Genomic DNA, 17501 nt, shown 5'->3' with positions numbered 1-17501 from the left:
AGTGGTGATGGGGAAGGATGTGGAAAGAGATTCCCTTTTGTACAGAGGTCACCGATGGGCAGCTCACAGGCTGAATTCATTCCATAGACGTGATCTGTTTGGCTTTCAGTGTTGAAAAATGTGAATTACTTGCCAATGTTTAAAAATCAGGAGATGTTGCATTAAAATGTGCGTCTTCTTTGTTCAGCTTCTGTTGAAAAATCAGATCAGGCTCCACTGGGATGCTGGTGGCAACAATCCACTGGTGTGGGTGGTGCTTGTCCCCATGCTCAGGGTGTGACTCCTCCTGAACCATGGGTGGCTTTGCTCCTCGACACAGGCACTTGAGTTTGTAACCATCGAGAAATCAGTGCCTTTTAGGGAAGAGGCGAATGTGTAAGTGTACTGCTTTGGAGTCAGATGGGTCTGGGTTAGAGTCTTGGTTCTCACACTTGTCTGGCTGCTTGATCTTGGGCTTGATCCTCCCTTGTTGAATGGGGATACCATCATCTTCCTCAGAGACGTTGTATGAGGATGGTGTGTCTGAAGCGTGGCAATGGGAAGTGGCGCTCAGTTAACGGCAGCTACTGGTGGTGTTGGGCTGTGATGGTAGTGTTGATACCATCTCATTTCTTTCCTTCCAGCAGCATGTCGTGGTTTAGTGGCCTCCTGGTCCCCAAAGTGGATGAACGGAAAACAGCCTGGGGTGAACGCAATGGGCAGAAGCGACAACGCCGCGGCACACGGACCAGTGGTTTCTGTGCACCCCGCTACATAAGCTGCCTCCAGGATGCACAGCCACCCAGCCCCACCCCTGCAGCTCCCGCTCAGTGCCGCTGGCAGGATGAGGCCTTCATCCGGAGGGGTGGCCCAGGCAAGGGCAAGGAGCTGGGGCTGCGGGCCGTGGCCCTGGCCTTTGAGGACACTGAGGCAGCAGCAGTGGCCAGGGCGGCTGAGGTGGCGCCTGATGTGGCCCCCAGGAGCAGACGATCCTGCTGGCGCCGTCTGGTGCAGGTGTTCCAGTCGAAGCAGTTCCGCTCAGCCAAGCTGGAGCGCCTGTACCAGCGGTACTTCTTTCAGATGAACCAGAGCAGCCTGACGCTGCTGATGGCGGTGCTCGTGCTGCTCACAGCTGTGCTGCTGGCCTTCCATGCTGCGCCTGCCCCTCCTCAGCCTGCCTACGTGGCCCTGCTGGCCTGTGCCGCTGCCCTCTTTGTGGCACTTATGGTGGTGTGTAACCGACACAGCTTCCGCCAGGACTCCATGTGGGTGGTAAGCTACGTGGTGCTAGGCATCCTGGCAGCCGTGCAGGTCGGCGGTGCCCTGGCAGCCAACCCCCACAGCCCCTCTGTAGGCCTCTGGTGCCCTGTGTTCTTTGTCTACATCACCTACACGCTCCTACCCATCCGCATGCGGGCAGCTGTCTTCAGCGGCCTGGGCCTCTCCACCCTGCATTTGATCTTGGCCTGGCAACTCAACCGTGGTGACGCCTTCCTCTGGAAGCAGGTGGGTGGTCGGGGAGGTAGGCATGGGGACACCAGGCTGGGAATGAGAAGGGGTCTGGTAATCGAGGGTGAGTGAGTCATGGGTAGCTACGGGTCATGGGTGGATACTGGGTACAGAGATGTCTGGCTGTGTCTCAGAGGAGGGACAAGTGATGGAAGGCCAAGTTCCAGGGGTCCACCTCCATTCTGGGGCAGAGGGTGCTGCTGAGGGAGGGAGGACTCCAGGACCCAAGCCTGTACTCTGTCACCATGAGCGACAATCTACAGCTCTTTGGCCTGAGGCCCTTGAAATAATAGAGACATAATGTAGGGCTGGAGGTGGGAATGTGATGTTTAGCCCCAGGGTGGGGGCGGGGCTGAGAGCAGTGTAGGCTGTGTCCAGGCCCTGGCATCTCTGGCCCCAGGTTGACACCTGAGACTCATACCCTGGTGCCATCCCTGAAAAGCAGCTCTAGGTGGTGGTCTGCAGGGGTCGAGCAGGTTTTGGATAGAATTAGTAAGGGAGGAGTTGCTTCTCCTGGACCAAGGCCATCTCTGAGGGGACAGGGAAGGTGATGAGTGGGGTCAGTTCTCTCCTGGGCTGAGAGTGGTTTGGATGGGGTTGGACTATAGAAACGATGGGCAGGGCTGGCCTGGTGGCGCAGCGGTTAAGTGCCACGTTCCGCTTCGGGGCCCGGGGTTCGCTGGTTTGGATCCCGGGTGCAGACGTGGCACTACGTGGCATACCATGCTGTGGTAGGCGTCCCACATATAAAGTAGAGGAAGATGGGCACGGATGTTAGCTCAGGGCCAGTCTTCCTCAGCAAAAAGACGAGGATTGGCAGTAGTTAGCTCAGGGCTAATCTTCCTCAAAAAAAAAAGAAAAGAAAAGACAGGCATTAGGGTCTGATCTCGTCCTCCCCTCCTCCCACTGGGTGCCAGGGGTCTGGCAGCCCTCCCTTGAGGTTCTCTGCCCCTGCCGGCTGCTGCCTCTGGGTTCTGAGTGGTGTGTGAGGTGGGGCTTGACAGCATGGTGTCCAGTGAGAAACAAAGGCTTGGCTGCAGGCAGACCTAGTTTTCCATTGGCTGCACTCCTCTCTGTGAGATCTTAGACAACTAACCTTGCCTCTCCCAGCCTTAGTTTCCCAGTGTGTAAGCTGGGATAAAAATAGTATCTGTCTGGTGATGTTGTTGTTAGGGCTCCACCCTCTCCCAAAGTGGAGTAGAACCTGACAGGGCAGGTTCTCACCTGGGGGCAGGGAGGTGTGGGAGTGTGCAGGGGATGGTACCCAGTGAAGGGGCTTCTGGAAAGTCCCTTTCAGAGAGACATGAACTGTGGAGTCTGCCATCTCATGTCGTCCCCCTGACCAGGGAGCAGAGACCAGGGTGTCTTCCCAGCTGATTCTTAAGGGGCTGCTGTAGGTGCAGCCCCACAGCCAACATACCTCATGATTCCTCCATTGGTACCCTGATTTAGAAGGTGCTATCCTCTGTCTTGCTCAAGGTTTGAGGGAACCAGCCTCTGCCTTGCCCAAGGCTTATGGCCTGTAGCCCACCTTAGCTCCACCCACAAAGAGGAAGTTGCCTGGGGCTCCCAGGGTGAGAAGCTGGGTGCTCTGGCATGATGCCTTTCCCCGCCCCAGCCTGTGCTCCAGAACAGAATGTACCTTTTCAAAGTTAACTTTACAGTCTGATTGTTTGTGGAACGTGTGCCCACAGGTTACTGTCAGATCTCTTAAAGGGCCAGGGTCCTTCTGCCGCTGCTAGCCCCCTACTTCTCTCCAGGGTAGCTATCATTCTGTGCTTTGCAGTTGGACTGCCTTCCTGGGGAAGGAGGAGCTTTGAGGTGGTGCCTCCCTTCCCCCCATCCTCTCTGGCTCGTCAAGGGTGGGTGGGTGTCTTTTCTCTGCTCTCCTCTGGCATGGTGCCCAGAGCCAGGCCCAGGGCCTGACTAGGGAGGCGCAGCCCCATGAAGGCCAGGGCTATGCCAGTCTCCCGCCTCCACAGGGGCGCCCGGCTGCAGCCTCACCCAGTGGGTCTCGGCAGGCACATTCCTGGGGTGAGTGGAGAAAGTCGCCCCTGCCCCTCTGCCAGTCCTTGGGGCCGGGGCTGTCCATACCCCTTCTCTGAGCTGAGGATTCCCTGTGCCCAGTTGGCCTGTGGCTTTCTGGATGGGGTGGGGCTGTGGCCTCCTTTCTAGGATCCTTGGGCAGCTACCTCCCAGATCTGGTCCCGCTCACGCTCACGGGAAGGAGCCTTCCTTCTCCTCTGACCCACTCATTCAGACACGCCGAGCAGTCTCACTCAGCCACCCTGGCCCAGCCTGGTCTCCTGCAGTGCCCTGGCATCCATTTGTTCTCACAGTCTATGGGGTCTGTGTACAGATCTATTTCAGTCTCTTGTCCCCCTTCTCCTTCCCTCCACATGACTCACATTTTCCTCTTGGGCTCCTGGGGCCAGGAAGGGAAGTTGCCTGGTTTGCTCCCCCTTCTCTTCTTCCCCACTGGGGGCTATTCTTAGAAACCCCTGAGGGAGATAGCATGCCCCCCTCTTCACCCCTGCTGCTGGGAGGGGGCCTTGTGAGCTGGACTGGGAAGGGAAGTGGGGAGGCCAGTCCTAGAGGATCAGAGCTGGAAATGGCTTGGGGGTTCACCGACCCATCCCTCCATTTTACCCAAGAAAAATGAAACCGAGGTCCCAGAGATTAAGTGACCTGCCCAAGTGTGCTGCATTACTTCTAGTTCCAGGCAGAGCCCAGAACTCCTGGCTTCCAGCTGGTGCTCTTTCCCTGCCTTCTCTCAAAATTAGAGCCCTGCCCTAGCCAACTCGGGTAGAGCCACAGGTGCCAGGTTAATCCCTGAACTTCCAGAAACACTGAGGCCAGCTCCCCTTAGACTTGCTCTCCAGTCAGTGCTACTGATGATGATTGAGGGCTGAACATCCTAGGATCAGGGGCCTAGGGTGTGGGGCCTGGCGGGGCCAAGTCTTGGGGGTGGTGGGGCATGGTGGCACCCTATCCCAGTTGGGAAGGGTCCTTCATGTTGGGAGAATTGGTGACTCCCAAGCCTGGGCTCTGAGGCTGGGCCTCAAGAACTCGGGTGAGTCGGGTGAGTAGGAATCTTGGAAATTCACAATGTACCGTACTGTATGGTTAGGACACAGGATTTGGACTCAAGTCCCACACCAGCCAACACCAACTGTGTGATCTTGGGCAAGTTACTCAGCTTCTCTGTGCCTAAATCCTTCACCTTTAAAATGAGATAGTGTTACCTATTTTATGGAGTTATAAGAAATACATTTGTTAATGTATAGAAGACACCTGTAGAATCTAGTATTGTTGTAGGCAGCCAACAAATTAGCTCCAGTAATAATAATAATAATAATAATAATAATAATAATAACTATTATTATTATTATGTCAGGACAGGGAGGGACCTTAGAGATCTTATTTTGCCTCTCCAGGTGAGCAAATGGGCCCAGAGAGATGAGGCCAGTTGTCCTGGGCACATACAGGAGGGTGTAGAGCTCAGGTCTCTGGGTGTTGTCCTGTCAGGAGAACTACATGCAGAAGGAGCAGCATTTTTTTGTTTGGGGTGTTTGTGGGGCAGGAAGTCATAGTGTGCTGGGCCCAGGCCCCATGACCTATGTGGCCCTAGTTGGTGCTTCTGCTCCCAGGAGCTGTGAAAAGATCTAATTTCTAGCCATGGAGTGATCCAGGCAGGGAGCTGGAATCCGAGGGGAATGGGGGAGATATACGGCAGGGGAGGGGACAGCTTGGGGAGAGACAGGGCTCAGGATCCTGGATTCCTCTCCAGAGGAGTGCATCTCCAGAAAGCCTAGCTAGTTGCGCCTGTGCACATGGGGGGTGGTCACCCGTCTGCCTCTGCTACCTTCCTGCAGCTCGGTGCCAACATGATGCTGTTCCTCTGCACCAACGTCATCGGCATCTGCACACACTACCCAGCTGAGGTGTCTCAGCGCCAGGCCTTTCAGGAGACCCGCGGTTATATCCAGGCCCGGTTGCACCTGCAGCATGAGAATCGGCAGCAGGTGGGGCTGCTCTCCCTGACCATGGCCTTTCCCCTCCTCACCCCCAAATTACTTGTGGATTGGATCTGCTGCCTCATATAACTCCGTCGAATAAATGTGATTGGTTCCCCCAGTTGTGCATCCCAGAGGCTCTATAAGACTGGGGTTCCTGTCCTGTCCGAGAGTGAGAGGGAGTAGATGGGAGCACATCGGAGGGGTTGAATGGAGGCTGGTCAGAGAGGGCTGGGATGTATATCTGCTGAGGGCTCTAATGGGGGAGGATCAGGCCACGGTCCAGAAGGGAAGCTCAGTTCTCCAGAAAGGTCTGGTAGGGCTCTGGGAGTGTGGAGGGACCAGGATAGGTTAAATTGTGAGGCCAAGAAGATAGTAGTGCCCTGTTGAAACCACTGGTCTAGGAGCGGCTGCTGCTGTCGGTGTTGCCCCAGCACGTTGCCATGGAGATGAAAGAAGACATCAACACAAAGAAAGAAGACATGATGTTCCACAAGATCTACATCCAGAAGCATGACAATGTCAGGTAGGGTGGGGGTGAGAAGATGCCAGGAGAGGTGGGGGATCTGGCAGTGTTTGAGGGCATTGTGGCTCTTCTATCTTCTGTCATCATCCACAGCATCCTGTTTGCGGACATTGAAGGCTTCACCAGCCTGGCATCCCAGTGTACTGCACAGGAGCTGGTCATGACCCTGAATGAGCTCTTTGCCCGCTTTGACAAGCTGGCTGCGGTGAGGGTGCTGGGGCTTGGCGGCAGTGCCAACTGGTGAGAGCACAGCCTCACCATGGCAGCCTGAGGGGTGGGGCAGATGGAGTCTGCAGTGAGGGTGGTGGGCCAGGCAGGCTGGGTGGGCAAGAGAGTAAAGGTGATTCTCCCCCAATTCTTTCTCCTTTAGGAAAATCATTGCCTGAGGATCAAGATCTTAGGGGACTGTTATTACTGTGTGTCAGGGCTGCCAGAGGCCCGGGCAGACCACGCCCACTGCTGTGTGGAGATGGGGGTGGACATGATTGAGGCCATCTCGTAAGCAGCGCCCCCTCCCAGGCTTCCTGGAACTGAGGGTGCCCCTGCCTGATCCTACCCTTTGACGTGTTCTCAGGATTCTTCCTCATTCTTGGCCGCTTCTCTGTTTTTGAGATCCATCACTGGGGAGGGAAATGGATCTCTCTTCAGCCCGTGTCAAGGTCCATGTGCACCTGAGACTCCAGCCAGTTGGGATAGGGTAGGGAGAGCCAGGGTGAAGTAGATTTGGGCTGGAGAGAATGCCAGATGAGCAGGCCTGAGGGGAGAACAGTGACTGCTTCTCTCCCAGCTCAGTTCCACAAGATGCTGCTGGGTCCCTGCTGGTGAACACAGTTCTCAAACCTTTGTCCTTGAGCCCCATGCAGCCTTCTGCCCATGTCCAGCCAAGGCTGTGCTCCTGTGCCCTGCATCTGGGTCTGTCCTTGCCTGTGTGGCTCCGAGGGGAGTGAAGGGCCTGGGTTCTGGGCTGGGAGTGGGGATGCCTGTGCCAGGAGCTGAGCTGGAGTCACTTCTTCTCAGGCTGGTACGTGAGGTGACAGGTGTGAATGTGAACATGCGCGTGGGCATCCACAGTGGGCGCGTGCACTGCGGTGTCCTTGGCCTGCGGAAATGGCAGTTCGATGTGTGGTCCAATGATGTGACTTTGGCCAACCACATGGAAGCTGGGGGCCGGGCTGGGTGAGTGTGGGGTCCAGGTGGTGAGGGATGGGAGCAACCTGGGAGAGCCCAGGTCTCACCCTGCTGTCCCTGCACAGCCGGATCCACATCACTCGAGCCACACTGCAGTACCTGAATGGGGACTATGAGGTGGAGCCGGGCCGTGGTGGCGAGCGCAATGCATACCTCAAGGAGCAGCACATCGAGACCTTCCTCATCCTGGGAGCCAGCCAGAAACGGGTCAGGCCATGGCAGGGTGGAGGGAGGGGCAGGCTGGGGGAAAGGCAAATGGGAGAAGTGGGTAGAGGCCTTCCCTGGGCCCCTCTTTTGAGCCTGTACCCGTGCTGCCCACACAGAAGGAGGAGAAGGCCATGCTGGCCAAGCTGCAGCGAACGCGGGCCAACTCCGTGGAAGGGCTGATGCCACGCTGGGTGCCTGACCGTGCCTTCTCCCGGGCCAAGGACTCCAAAGCTTTCCGCCAGATGGTGAGGGCCCACAGCACCAAGACCTGGGGCCTCACTTTCTCAACAGTCTGTGTCCCCCTTCCTCCTTCTGTCTTCCTTGTGGTGGCTGTCATCTCCATGTATGATTTCTGGTATTGGGGGTAGGAGGGATGATTTCATTCCAGGGGTTCCAAGCCCACCAAGCATATGGCTGGGGAGCCCTCAGCACAGTGTTGGGGATGGGGAAGGGATTGTAGAGGTGAAGGAGGATCTGCCCTTCACCTCACTTGCACACTCTATCCCTTTCTCCAGGGCATTGATGATTCCAGCAAAGACAAGTAAGTCAGGTTATTGAGGAGGGAGGAAGAGAAGGGAGAAGGCACTTGCACCCTGGGGCAGGGCTGTGGGGAGCTGAGATCCCCCTCTTTCCTGGACCTTAGATGTGTCATGTGGGAACAGGTGCTATACACCCGGCTCACGCTCCCTCCTCTGGGTGCTGTCCTTGCCCTTCCCTTCTCATTGCCTCTCACATGGCAATGCTTATGCACCTGGTGAAGCCATGTCCCCTGCCCTCAGCCGGGGTGCTCAAGATGCCCTGAACCCTGAGGATGAGGTAGACGAATTCCTGGGCCGTGCCATTGATGCCCGCAGCATCGATCAGCTGCGCAAGGACCATGTGCGCCGTTTCCTGCTCACCTTCCAGAGAGAGGACCTTGAAAAGAAGGTTTGGGGGATGCAAGGGCAGGAGGACAAGGGCTTGGGGAGGAGGGAGGTCCAGCAGGGAAGCGTGAGCACGGGGGGGGAACAGGAGAGGTTTTTGGGGAATGGGAAGGTGACCACAGGGCATGGAGGGGATTCATATCAATTGGGCACCCCATCCAGGCCTCTGGTAGTGCCCTGCCTCCCCCTGGGCAGAGCCCAGTGCCAGCTCAGCCTCCTCTCCTCAGTACTCGCGGAAGGTGGACCCCCGCTTCGGAGCCTATGTGGCCTGTGCCCTGTTGGTGTTCTGCTTCATCTGCTTCATCCAGCTCCTCATCTTCCCACAGTGAGAGCCCTGCCCTGCCTTGCTTAGCTTCTCTTCCCTCCACCACTTCCCAGAACCTTCCTAACACCCACACAAGCCCACAGTCCCTGGAGTCTGCATCGTGCCTGTCTGGGGAGTGGTACAAGGATGCCTGGATCTTGCAGAGTAATGTTTTCCCTGTCTCTCTTCTTCCCCAGTTCAACCCTGATGCTTGGGATCTATGCCAGTATCTTCTTGCTGTTGCTGATCACTGTGCTGACCTGTGCCGTGTACTCCTGTGGCTCTGTATGTAGGGGGCCTTCCAGGGCAGGCTGGGTCAGGGGTGGGGAGGGGTCACACGGGGAAAGGGGTCACACTGGGCCCCATCCCTGGTTGGCCTTATCCCTTGGCTGACTTAGCCTCCAACTCCCCATCTCTTGCCTACCTGCAGCTCTTCCCTAAGGCGCTGCAACGTCTGTCGCGCAGCATTGTCCGCTCGCGGGCACACAGCACCGTGGTTGGCATCTTTTCAGTCCTGCTTGTGTTCACCTCCGCCATCGCCAACATGGTAAAGGTCCAGTGGGAATTCTTCCACCCTTCCTTTGTGCCAAGCACTGCTGTGGGTATTGGCGGTACAGAGAGGAATAAGACACATTTCCTGCCGTCAGGGAGCCTGTTATCCCAGAGGAGAGGGTGAGGTTAACTCCCCCTTCTCCTTGCTCTCCCCACCTCCTGTCATCCCTCAGGGAGCACTTGGCTTCTGGGGTATAAGCTCCTGGGCATGGCCCTTGTAACCTCTCTCCTTCTTGGTTACCCTGATATGCCCCCCCACCCCCACTTTTGCAGTTCACCTGTAACCACACCCCAATACGGACCTGCGCAGCCCGGATGCTGAATTTAACACCTGCCGACATCACTGCCTGCCACCTGCAGCAACTCAATTACTCTCTGGGCCTGGATGCTCCCCTCTGTGAGGGCACCGCACCTACCTGCAGCTTCCCTGAGGTGTCCAAGCAGTGCTCAAGCGGGTGGGGGGGTCCTGATCAGTACCAGTTATTGACCCCTCTGTGCCATTCCTGGTGATGGGACTGGGGACCCAGGGTCTCACCAGAGTCCCCACTCTAGGAGCAGCCAGGGACCTTGGTCTGATGAGGGGGCTGGCTGTGGAGGGTTAAGGAGGTTTGGGTTTGAGGTTGTGGAGGGGAGCTTAGGTCAGGCAGGGGAGTACAGGACTCTCCCTGCACGGGGGCGCCGTGGCCTCCGCCTTCACCCAACACTGCCTCTGCCATCGCCCTCAGTACTTGGTCGGGAACATGCTGCTGAGTCTCTTGGCCAGCTCTGTCTTCCTGCACATCAGTAGCATCGGGAAGTTGGCCATGATCTTTGTCCTGGGGCTCATCTACTTGGTGCTGCTTCTGCTGGGTCCCCCAGCCACCATCTTTGACAACTATGACCTGCTGCTTGGCGTCCATGGCTTGTGAGTTTCTCCTCAGCCCCTTTAATCCTCCAAGAGCCTCCTAACCCACTGCTGGGTCACTGTGAGTCTGTCTGGTGCCCAGGCCCCTTGTACCTTGGAATGCCACCACTCACCCCTCACCTGTAGGGGGAACGGAGGCAGTGGAGGAGCTCTCAGCACATGACCCTATTCACCCCAAGGAAGCCCCAGTCCTGGGAAATCCCTGTTTTTAGGCTAGACATTAAAAAAAAAACGAATTCCCTCTCAGATTTGCATGGTGCTTTCATATTCATTCTCTTAACCACCTCTACGTCACACAGCTGCTTGGTGGCAGAGCCCTGGCTAGGAACCAAAACTTCTGACTACTGCTTGAGGGCTTTGCCTGGGATATCACACTGGCTTTTCCTTTGCAAAACCCCACCCCTTGTGATAAGTAACCATAGCTTGGTGTGGTAGAAAAAGCCTCTGGAGTCTGCGGGGTTTGAATCCCTGCTCTGTGGCTCATGAGCTGTGTTACCTTGGACAGGTGAGTTAACTTCTCTGAGCCTCAGTTTCCTCATCCGTAAAATGGCAGTGCCACCTATATCACAGGGTAGTTGTAAAGATTATAGTAACTAACATTTTTTGAAGGCTTCCTGCATGCCAGGCATGGTGCTAAGCCTTTTGCAGGCATTATTTAGATCTGATCCCTCTTTTATTGATGAGGAAACAGAGGCTTAGAGAGTTAAGCAACTTGTTCCAGGTCACATAGCTAGTAAGTAGACAAGCCAGGAGTGGAATGTTCTCTTAACCTCTGCTCTTAATGAGTTACTATTAAGCAGAAGCCCTGGCCCAATGCCTGATTTATGGTATGTGCTCAGTAAGTGCAGTTTCTGTCTCCCCTTCTATGCCCCCACCCTGCAACCCAGGAAGACCCGATGACTTTGTCTCTTGTATCTTCCTGCCAGGGCTTCTTCCAATGAGACCTTCGATGGGCTGGACTGGTGAGTGAGGGTTCTGGGGCAGCAAAGGGTGGGGCTGCCAGATGCCTCCTTCAGACCCTGAGCATGCCTCTGCTTACCCTCAGCCCAGCTGCAGGGAGGGTGGCACTCAAATACATGACTCCCGTGATTCTGCTGGTGTTCGCGCTGGCGCTCTATCTGCATGCCCAGCAGGTGGAATCAACTGCCCGCCTGGACTTCCTCTGGAAACTGCAGGTGACTGAGTAGGCCTCTCGGGGAGGGGGAGGATCCTGGGGGCAGAGCCTGGGCCAAGCCAGAAATGCATCTTGTTAGCTGACCAAGGCTCAGGCTGCCCCAAGCCCACCCTGGCTCCACGTGTCCTCTGTGCCCATGCCCTATCTCGCCTCATCCTGTTCCCACCCCCTTCACCCCTTTGCCTGTTCTTTAGGCCTCATCTGTCTGTGCCTTTCTTCTTCCACGTGATTCCCTCTGATGCCCATCTCTGGGTGTTGGCTACTGCACCCATCCTGGTGAATGTTGGGCAATGGGTGATGGGTGTGGTGTCCACAGGCAACAGGGGAGAAGGAGGAGATGGAGGAGCTCCAGGCATACAACCGGCGGCTGCTGCATAACATTCTGCCCAAGGACGTGGCTGCCCACTTCCTGGCCCGGGAGCGCCGGAACGATGAACTCTACTATCAGTCTTGTGAGTGTGTGGCTGTCATGTTCGCCTCCATTGCCAACTTCTCTGAGTTCTACGTGGAGCTGGAGGCAAACAATGAGGGCGTCGAGTGCTTGCGGCTGCTCAATGAGATCATTGCTGACTTTGATGAGGTACTTGTCCAGTCAGCTGGTGCTGGCAGAGAGTAGGGGGACTTGAGAACCAGGGGAGTGGGGAGAATTTTGGATGAGAAGGCCAGGATTGGGGTGGGCGGGTGGTACTGGGAGGAGGAAGGGAGATTTGATTTGTCTAGGAGTGGGGGTAAAGGTAGGCACAGTGGAGAAAGGGACAGGGACAGTCTCAGAGGCAGCATGGAGGTCAGCCCCATGGGGCAGGGTCATCATTGTTGGGGAGAAAAGGAGAACATGAGGATCGATGGAGGGGACAGGGTAGGTACCAACTGGATGTCACTGAAGAACGCAGTAGTCTGTGGACAGAGTCCCATAAGGCCAAACAAGCAAGATGCTCCCTGAATAGAGAAAATGGAAGCAAGGAAGTAAGGAGGTGTCCTGAACATCCATGTCAGGAATGGGCCATTCACTGTTCTGGAGAGAAGGTACTTCTTCACTCTGGGACTCAGTTTCCAAAGGAGAGGGTTGGATAATTGATGCCTAAATGTCCCTTCTGTGGTCTGGGTTCTGTGAGTGAGGTATTGAAGTTGACCTGAGGCTGTATGCCGAAGTCCTGGCCTGGGGTTCTGATGGCTGCTGGGTGAAGGAGGCCTGTTCTCCTTGCTCCTCAGTCCTGTACTGAGAGCAGCAGCTGGAAGGCTCACTCACTAGAAGAGGGGAGCTGCTGAGACAGGGAATGGGCAAGGGGCCAAGGCATGGCGAGGTGGAGCATGGGGCAGGGTGGGTTTGGCCTCTGTGCCTTGACAGCCAGGTCCCCTCTGCTGGTCAGATCATCAGCGAGGAGCGGTTCCGGCAGCTGGAGAAGATCAAGACGATTGGTAGCACCTACATGGCTGCCTCCGGGCTGAACGCCAGCACCTATGATCAGGTGGGCCGCTCCCACATCACTGCCCTCGCCGACTATGCCATGCGGCTCATGGAGCAGATGAAGCACATCAATGAGCACTCCTTCAACAATTTCCAGATGAAGATTGGTGAGAGGGCCTGGTTGCCTGGCAGGTTTTCCCAGGGCGTTTCTTGGGGAAACTGAGGGAGCAGGCTGGGGATGGCATCATAGCTTCCCCATCAGGATTCTGTAGGTTTCCTTTTCTCCACCTCCTATATCATCTCATATTAAGAACAGAGATCATTTATTGAGGACCTATTATGTGCTAGGCACTGTCCTAGACAATTTTTAGCACAATTTAACCCTCACATTATTATCCCCTTTTACAGATAAAGAGATTGACTCTCAGAGAGATTAAATAACTTGGCAAGGGTCGGACAACTAGTAAGTGGCTGAACTGGGATTCAAAACCAGGTTTATCTAAACTCCAGTACCTGTGCCTTGCCTGTGGCCAGTCTGGTAGAGGCACATCCTCTCAGAGGGACAGGTGGATGGCAGTAGTTAATAGTATGGGTTCTGGAGTCAGACTGGTTTGAATTCTGGCTGTTCCACTTACTGGCTTATTTGGTAAGTCAACTAACTTCTCTAAGCTTCACTTACCTTATCTGTAAAATGGGGATAATGATACCTACCTTTAGGGCTGTTGAGAAGATAAAATAATGGAAAATGCCTACCAGTGGTTGGCACAGAGGAGCATTCAGTGGATTAGCTACAGTTAGAGCAGAACTGTCTTGACTCAGGGGAGCTCCTCAGCCAACATGCCCAGATTTTCCATTCTTTACAACCAGGACACTTGTCCCTTTGCCACTTTCTTCTCTGGGTCCTTCTAAGGTGCCAGGAGGTGGGATGACTCCCTGGGCTGCCCCTGAAACATCCACTAGTCTCAGTTTCTTGCTGCTCTGCTCATCCAGGGCTGAACATGGGCCCAGTTGTGGCAGGCGTCATTGGGGCTCGGAAGCCGCAGTATGACATCTGGGGGAACACAGTGAATGTCTCTAGCCGTATGGACAGCACGGGGGTCCCTGACCGAATTCAGGTGAGGAGGATGTGAGCAGAGGTTGTGAGAGGTATGGGTTCAGAGGGCTTCTGCAGGTCCCTCTTACAGTCAGCTAGGACAGGGGCAGGGTGGCAATGTTCTGTGGCTGGTGGGGTGGGGCTGGGGGAGGGAAGCTAGCATGACTAGAGAACCCCTGGGCCCCTGCAGATGCAGCAGGAAGGACCCCAGGCTAAGCAGGTTCCCCTCCCACATCCCCAGGTGACCACGGACCTGTACCAGGTTCTAGCTGCCAAGGGCTACCAGCTGGAGTGTCGAGGGGTGGTCAAGGTGAAGGGCAAGGGGGAGATGACCACCTACTTCCTCAATGGGGGCCCCAGCAGTTAGCAGGACCCAGCTACCAATTCAGCTGAAGGGACCAAGGTGGGCATGTGAGTGGACTCTGTGCTCACTGGGTGGAGCTGTGGCAGGGAGCACTGAGCCTCCAGACCCTGCTGACCACAAAAGGGAACACCCCAGCAGGCCGTGCTGGGACCATGCTTGTCTGCCCTCAGGTTGGTGAATGAGGGGATACCAAGAGGATTGTGCAAGTGACTTTCTTTTTTAATTGGGGTAGGGCTGTTCCTTCTCCTTTCTTCCGGCTTCTGGGAGCAGGGGAGGGGGCAGCAGCAGAGGCAGTGGAAGCTCTCCTGCCTGACAGATTAAAATGGCAGCTCGCCATACCTACCCTTTCCCTGTCTGTCTGGGCAACAGGCTCAGGGCTGGGCCCTTCCTTTCCCTCTTTTTCCTGGGAATATTTTGTACAAAGACTGGGGCAGGCATGAGTGCCTATTCCCTGCTTGCCTTTGCTCTGCCTGCATCCCAGCACTGGTCCTGGATACGCCCACCCCAGCCAGATCTCCCTCCTAGGCACAGGGCAAAGGAGGGAGATGCTCTGGGGACACAGTTCTATCCATATTTCAGGGGAATATTTCCTTTTGCCAAATCCTAGTCCCATGATCTGTCCCCAAAGGGGAACAAAGGGACTTCTGACAGCTCAGATTTGACCCCAGTTCCTGCAAAGCTCTAAGGAAAGGAGTGTCTGGCCTCATTGGTACTGTGAAAATGCCCAGCCAGAGAGCAAGCACGTGTGTGGGGATGTCAGAAGATCAGGAGCTGGAAGTTCACCTGCAGGTGCCAAAGAGAGCAGGCTGGCCAGGGAGTGGGTTGGTGCCAGACTCTGATCTGAGGGCCCCGACAGGGTCAGGATCAGGTCACTCTGCCCCAGTGCTCTCTTGCCATCTACTGGCAAGGGGGTGTGGAGCATCTCTGCCCCTTCTGTTGCCAAATAGAAAAGGGCCAGGGCATGGAGAAAGATGACCCTGATCCCAAGCCTGTCCTCCCAAGCCTCTGGCACTGGGAGGGCCTCTGTGTTTGTGTAACGTGCGTGCATGTCTGTCTTTGTGTGCAGATCTGTTTCCCAGGTCTGTGTGTGTCCTTGGCTCCTGCTCCTCAGCTCTCTACCCCAGGTTGCCTATCTCCTGTGAGCCTCTGTCTTCTGAGAATAAGGCAGGGTTTCTAATTTCAAGGGATGGAGAGATATGCCCAGGTTGCCCAAAAGTGGGATGGGGTGTGGTAGCAAGTGGGTGGCCCTGGGGAGAGGAATCCTTTTTGTGCCAAATCCCTAAGTGCCATTTGGGGGCCACGTATGCAGCATGATTGTCTCCCTGCCTGGGGCAGGGACCAAGCCTGAACTGTCTGGGGTTTGGCGGGCAGAGGCTCAGGAATTCCCTTGGTTCCCCAGCTGGTGTCCTGGGATGTGTTATGCTTTGGGACTGGGGTAGTGTGGGATCCCTCTGAGGACTCAGATACTGGTACTAGGGGATGGGATAGGGGAACCTGAAACTCAGCCTGAGTCTAGTATGTTCCTGCTTCCCCAATCTCCGTGAAGCCTCCAAGGGCTGGCAGGAGGGCGAGGAGGTTGGACACCAGATTCCCACCAGGGTCCCTTTCCCTGCAGCCTCCTTGCCTCTGGCCTGAATTAGTTGGTGCCTTGGTTTCTCTGTCTTGTACCTATTTAAGCCAGAGGCATTAGCCTGAATTTTGCTTGAAGATTGCCTTCTCTTGGAGGCAATTAGAGAGGCAGAGTAAAGAGGGTCCCAGAGTTGCTGCGTTTGAGGAGTGGAGGGGGCAGGTGGCACTCTTGCCCTTCCTCATGCCCTTTCTGACTCTAGCTCTTTGCAGAAGCCTGGTGTCTGGCTCAAACTGTCTGCCTTGGGGGATCTTCACACATCAACCAAATGATCCATCAGGCACTTCATTAGCCAAGGCAGCAGGAGGGGAAAAGACCATTTGGTCCAGACAGAAAATCAACTCCCTTCTCCCAGCCATATCCCTGGGTAGGAAGGGACTGCTTGGAGCCCTGGGGTGGGAGTGAGGGTGTAAGGAGACCAGAGTGGGAAGACTTCAGTTTTGGGTGACTTATCTCTGCTTCTTGCCAGGTGGGAGGGGCCTGTCCACACCCTGGCTTCCCACACCACAGTGCCAGCCATGCCCTTAGCTGGGCTACCATTGCCCCCTTCCTCACCGTTGGTGGGGGAGTCAGTGGGTGGGAGGCCCATGGACTTTGGTTTTATAATGTAACCACTGTGGGAGGGGGGGAGGGTGGTGTACCATGTATTTCAGTGAAATATTTAATATATTTAAATATCAATAAAATCAAACTCTTTGTAAAATTCCCTGTTCTCTGCAGCTGTTCTGGGCTCTGGGTTGGGTCAGAAGTGGCAGAGCCTGGTGTAGGAGGCAGCCTCCTGCCGGAAGGCTCTGTGGACCTCTCCTGTCTGTCGCCAGAGGGCTTCCTCTGGTTTTCTCCCTGCCATTGTGAAGCTGCAGTGTCTTCAGGGAGCATGACTACTCCAGGCCCTTCACCATCATGAGGACTAGTGTGTGTCTTCCCAGATCTGTTACTCTGACTCCTGCATGCATGAAGTCAGGACCACCTGTGGTGGTCTTTCCAGTGTCCTGGCCCCTCCCAAACCAAATGCCAAGTTCTGGCTCGTTCAAGAGTCTCTCTCACACCTGATCTCACAGGAATTTGGGCATTGGAATAATTTCCCTCACCCAGACTTCCAGTGCACACAAATGACTTCTAGTCCAATCTGTTTACTCTGCTTTCTTGATCCCCTCCTCCCGTTAGTCAGCCATTGGAACCAGGGCACCTTCTCCCTCTTTCCCCTTCTTTGTCCTCCTTCCACAGTCTATCTTGTTCTTCTGCAAATACATCCTGCTCAATACAGACTGAAGGTTCTGTCGCTGAGAATACAGTGATCCATAAACCTGGAACAGACAGAGAGGGTCTTAAATTCAGCCAGGCCAGGCTGGAGCTGGGGAGAGGGTCCCAAGTCTGCCTCAGGCCAGAATGGGCAGGGGTAGTCATGAGGAGGTAGGGCTACTGCCAGTGGATGGTGGTTGGAGGGGTGGGGAGGCAGCAACCAAGGGAGTGGAAACATCTCCAGCCTCCCACAGGAATGCTAGAGACACTTGTCTTGTGCTTGCCCAGAACTCACATCCACAAGGCAAAACAAGGACACAGACAAATCTTTAACTCCTTTGAAAGCCACCACTGCCTAGATTTTGCGGCCAATTTTCCCTGGTAAGACCGAAACTTCCTCTTCTAGTCCCTAACTCTGAGTAGAGATGAAACAGTCTCTAAGGATCTAAGTGAGAGAAGGGAATACTTCTCTTGATCTCCCCACGTTTACT

At 55.3% G+C, this 17501-nt stretch overlaps 2 protein-coding genes and 1 long non-coding RNA gene across 14 annotated transcripts in view; 1 reads left to right on the top strand and 2 right to left on the bottom strand.

The window, feature by feature from the left end:
* ADCY6 (adenylate cyclase 6) overlaps positions 1-17501 on the top strand; it is a 50040-nt gene that overhangs the window by 3825 nt on the left and 28714 nt on the right. For 4 of the 9 annotated variants that reach the window (XR_011540404.1, XR_011540403.1, XM_070621163.1 and 1 more), the window contains exons 2-21: positions 624-1485; positions 5364-5513; positions 5909-6030; positions 6124-6235; positions 6401-6528; positions 7048-7206; positions 7284-7425; positions 7542-7670; positions 7941-7966; positions 8205-8352; positions 8576-8673; positions 8850-8937; positions 9083-9199; positions 9478-9636; positions 9930-10108; positions 11035-11070; positions 11154-11283; positions 11599-11862; positions 12650-12854; positions 13678-13802. Coding sequence is in view for 7 of the 9 variants with exons in the window: in XM_070621163.1 (XP_070477264.1) it covers positions 628-1485; positions 5364-5513; positions 5909-6030; positions 6124-6235; positions 6401-6528; positions 7048-7206; positions 7284-7425; positions 7542-7670; positions 7941-7966; positions 8205-8352; positions 8576-8673; positions 8850-8937; positions 9083-9199; positions 9478-9636; positions 9930-10108; positions 11035-11070; positions 11154-11283; positions 11599-11862; positions 12650-12854; positions 13678-13802 (3375 nt within the window). In the remaining 2 variants the exon portion in view is untranslated. Of the gene's footprint in view, positions 1-623; positions 1486-5363; positions 5514-5908; positions 6031-6123; positions 6236-6400; positions 6529-7047; positions 7207-7283; positions 7426-7541; positions 7671-7940; positions 7967-8204; positions 8353-8575; positions 8674-8849; positions 8938-9082; positions 9200-9477; positions 9637-9929; positions 10109-11034; positions 11071-11153; positions 11284-11598; positions 11863-12649; positions 12855-13677; positions 13803-14021; positions 16113-17501 lie in introns of those variants that run through there. The other 5 variants (XM_070621160.1, XM_070621161.1, XM_070621159.1 and 2 more) reach the window with 3 other exon arrangements.
* LOC139083571 (uncharacterized) lies at positions 5975-11286 on the bottom strand. Its single transcript, XR_011540405.1, has 3 exons — positions 11148-11286; positions 9077-9248; positions 5975-8384 (listed from the first exon to the last, which is right to left on the bottom strand). It is a non-coding gene; the product is annotated as an uncharacterized lncRNA (long non-coding RNA).
* The window catches only part of SPMIP11 (sperm microtubule inner protein 11), a 30152-nt gene continuing 29536 nt past the window's right edge, over positions 16886-17501 (bottom strand). For all 4 annotated transcript variants that reach the window (XM_070621169.1, XM_008539052.2, XM_008539054.2 and 1 more), the window contains one exon: positions 16886-17075. In XM_070621169.1, the coding sequence (XP_070477270.1) occupies positions 17027-17075 (49 nt within the window). In that variant the 3' untranslated portion in view covers positions 16886-17026. The remainder of the gene's footprint in view (positions 17076-17501) is intronic.

This window comes from Equus przewalskii, chromosome 5 (assembly GCF_037783145.1).
Source record: "Equus przewalskii isolate Varuska chromosome 5, EquPr2, whole genome shotgun sequence".
Taxonomy (NCBI): Eukaryota; Metazoa; Chordata; class Mammalia; order Perissodactyla; family Equidae; genus Equus; species Equus przewalskii.
This window is presented reverse-complemented; position numbering and strand designations above follow the sequence as displayed.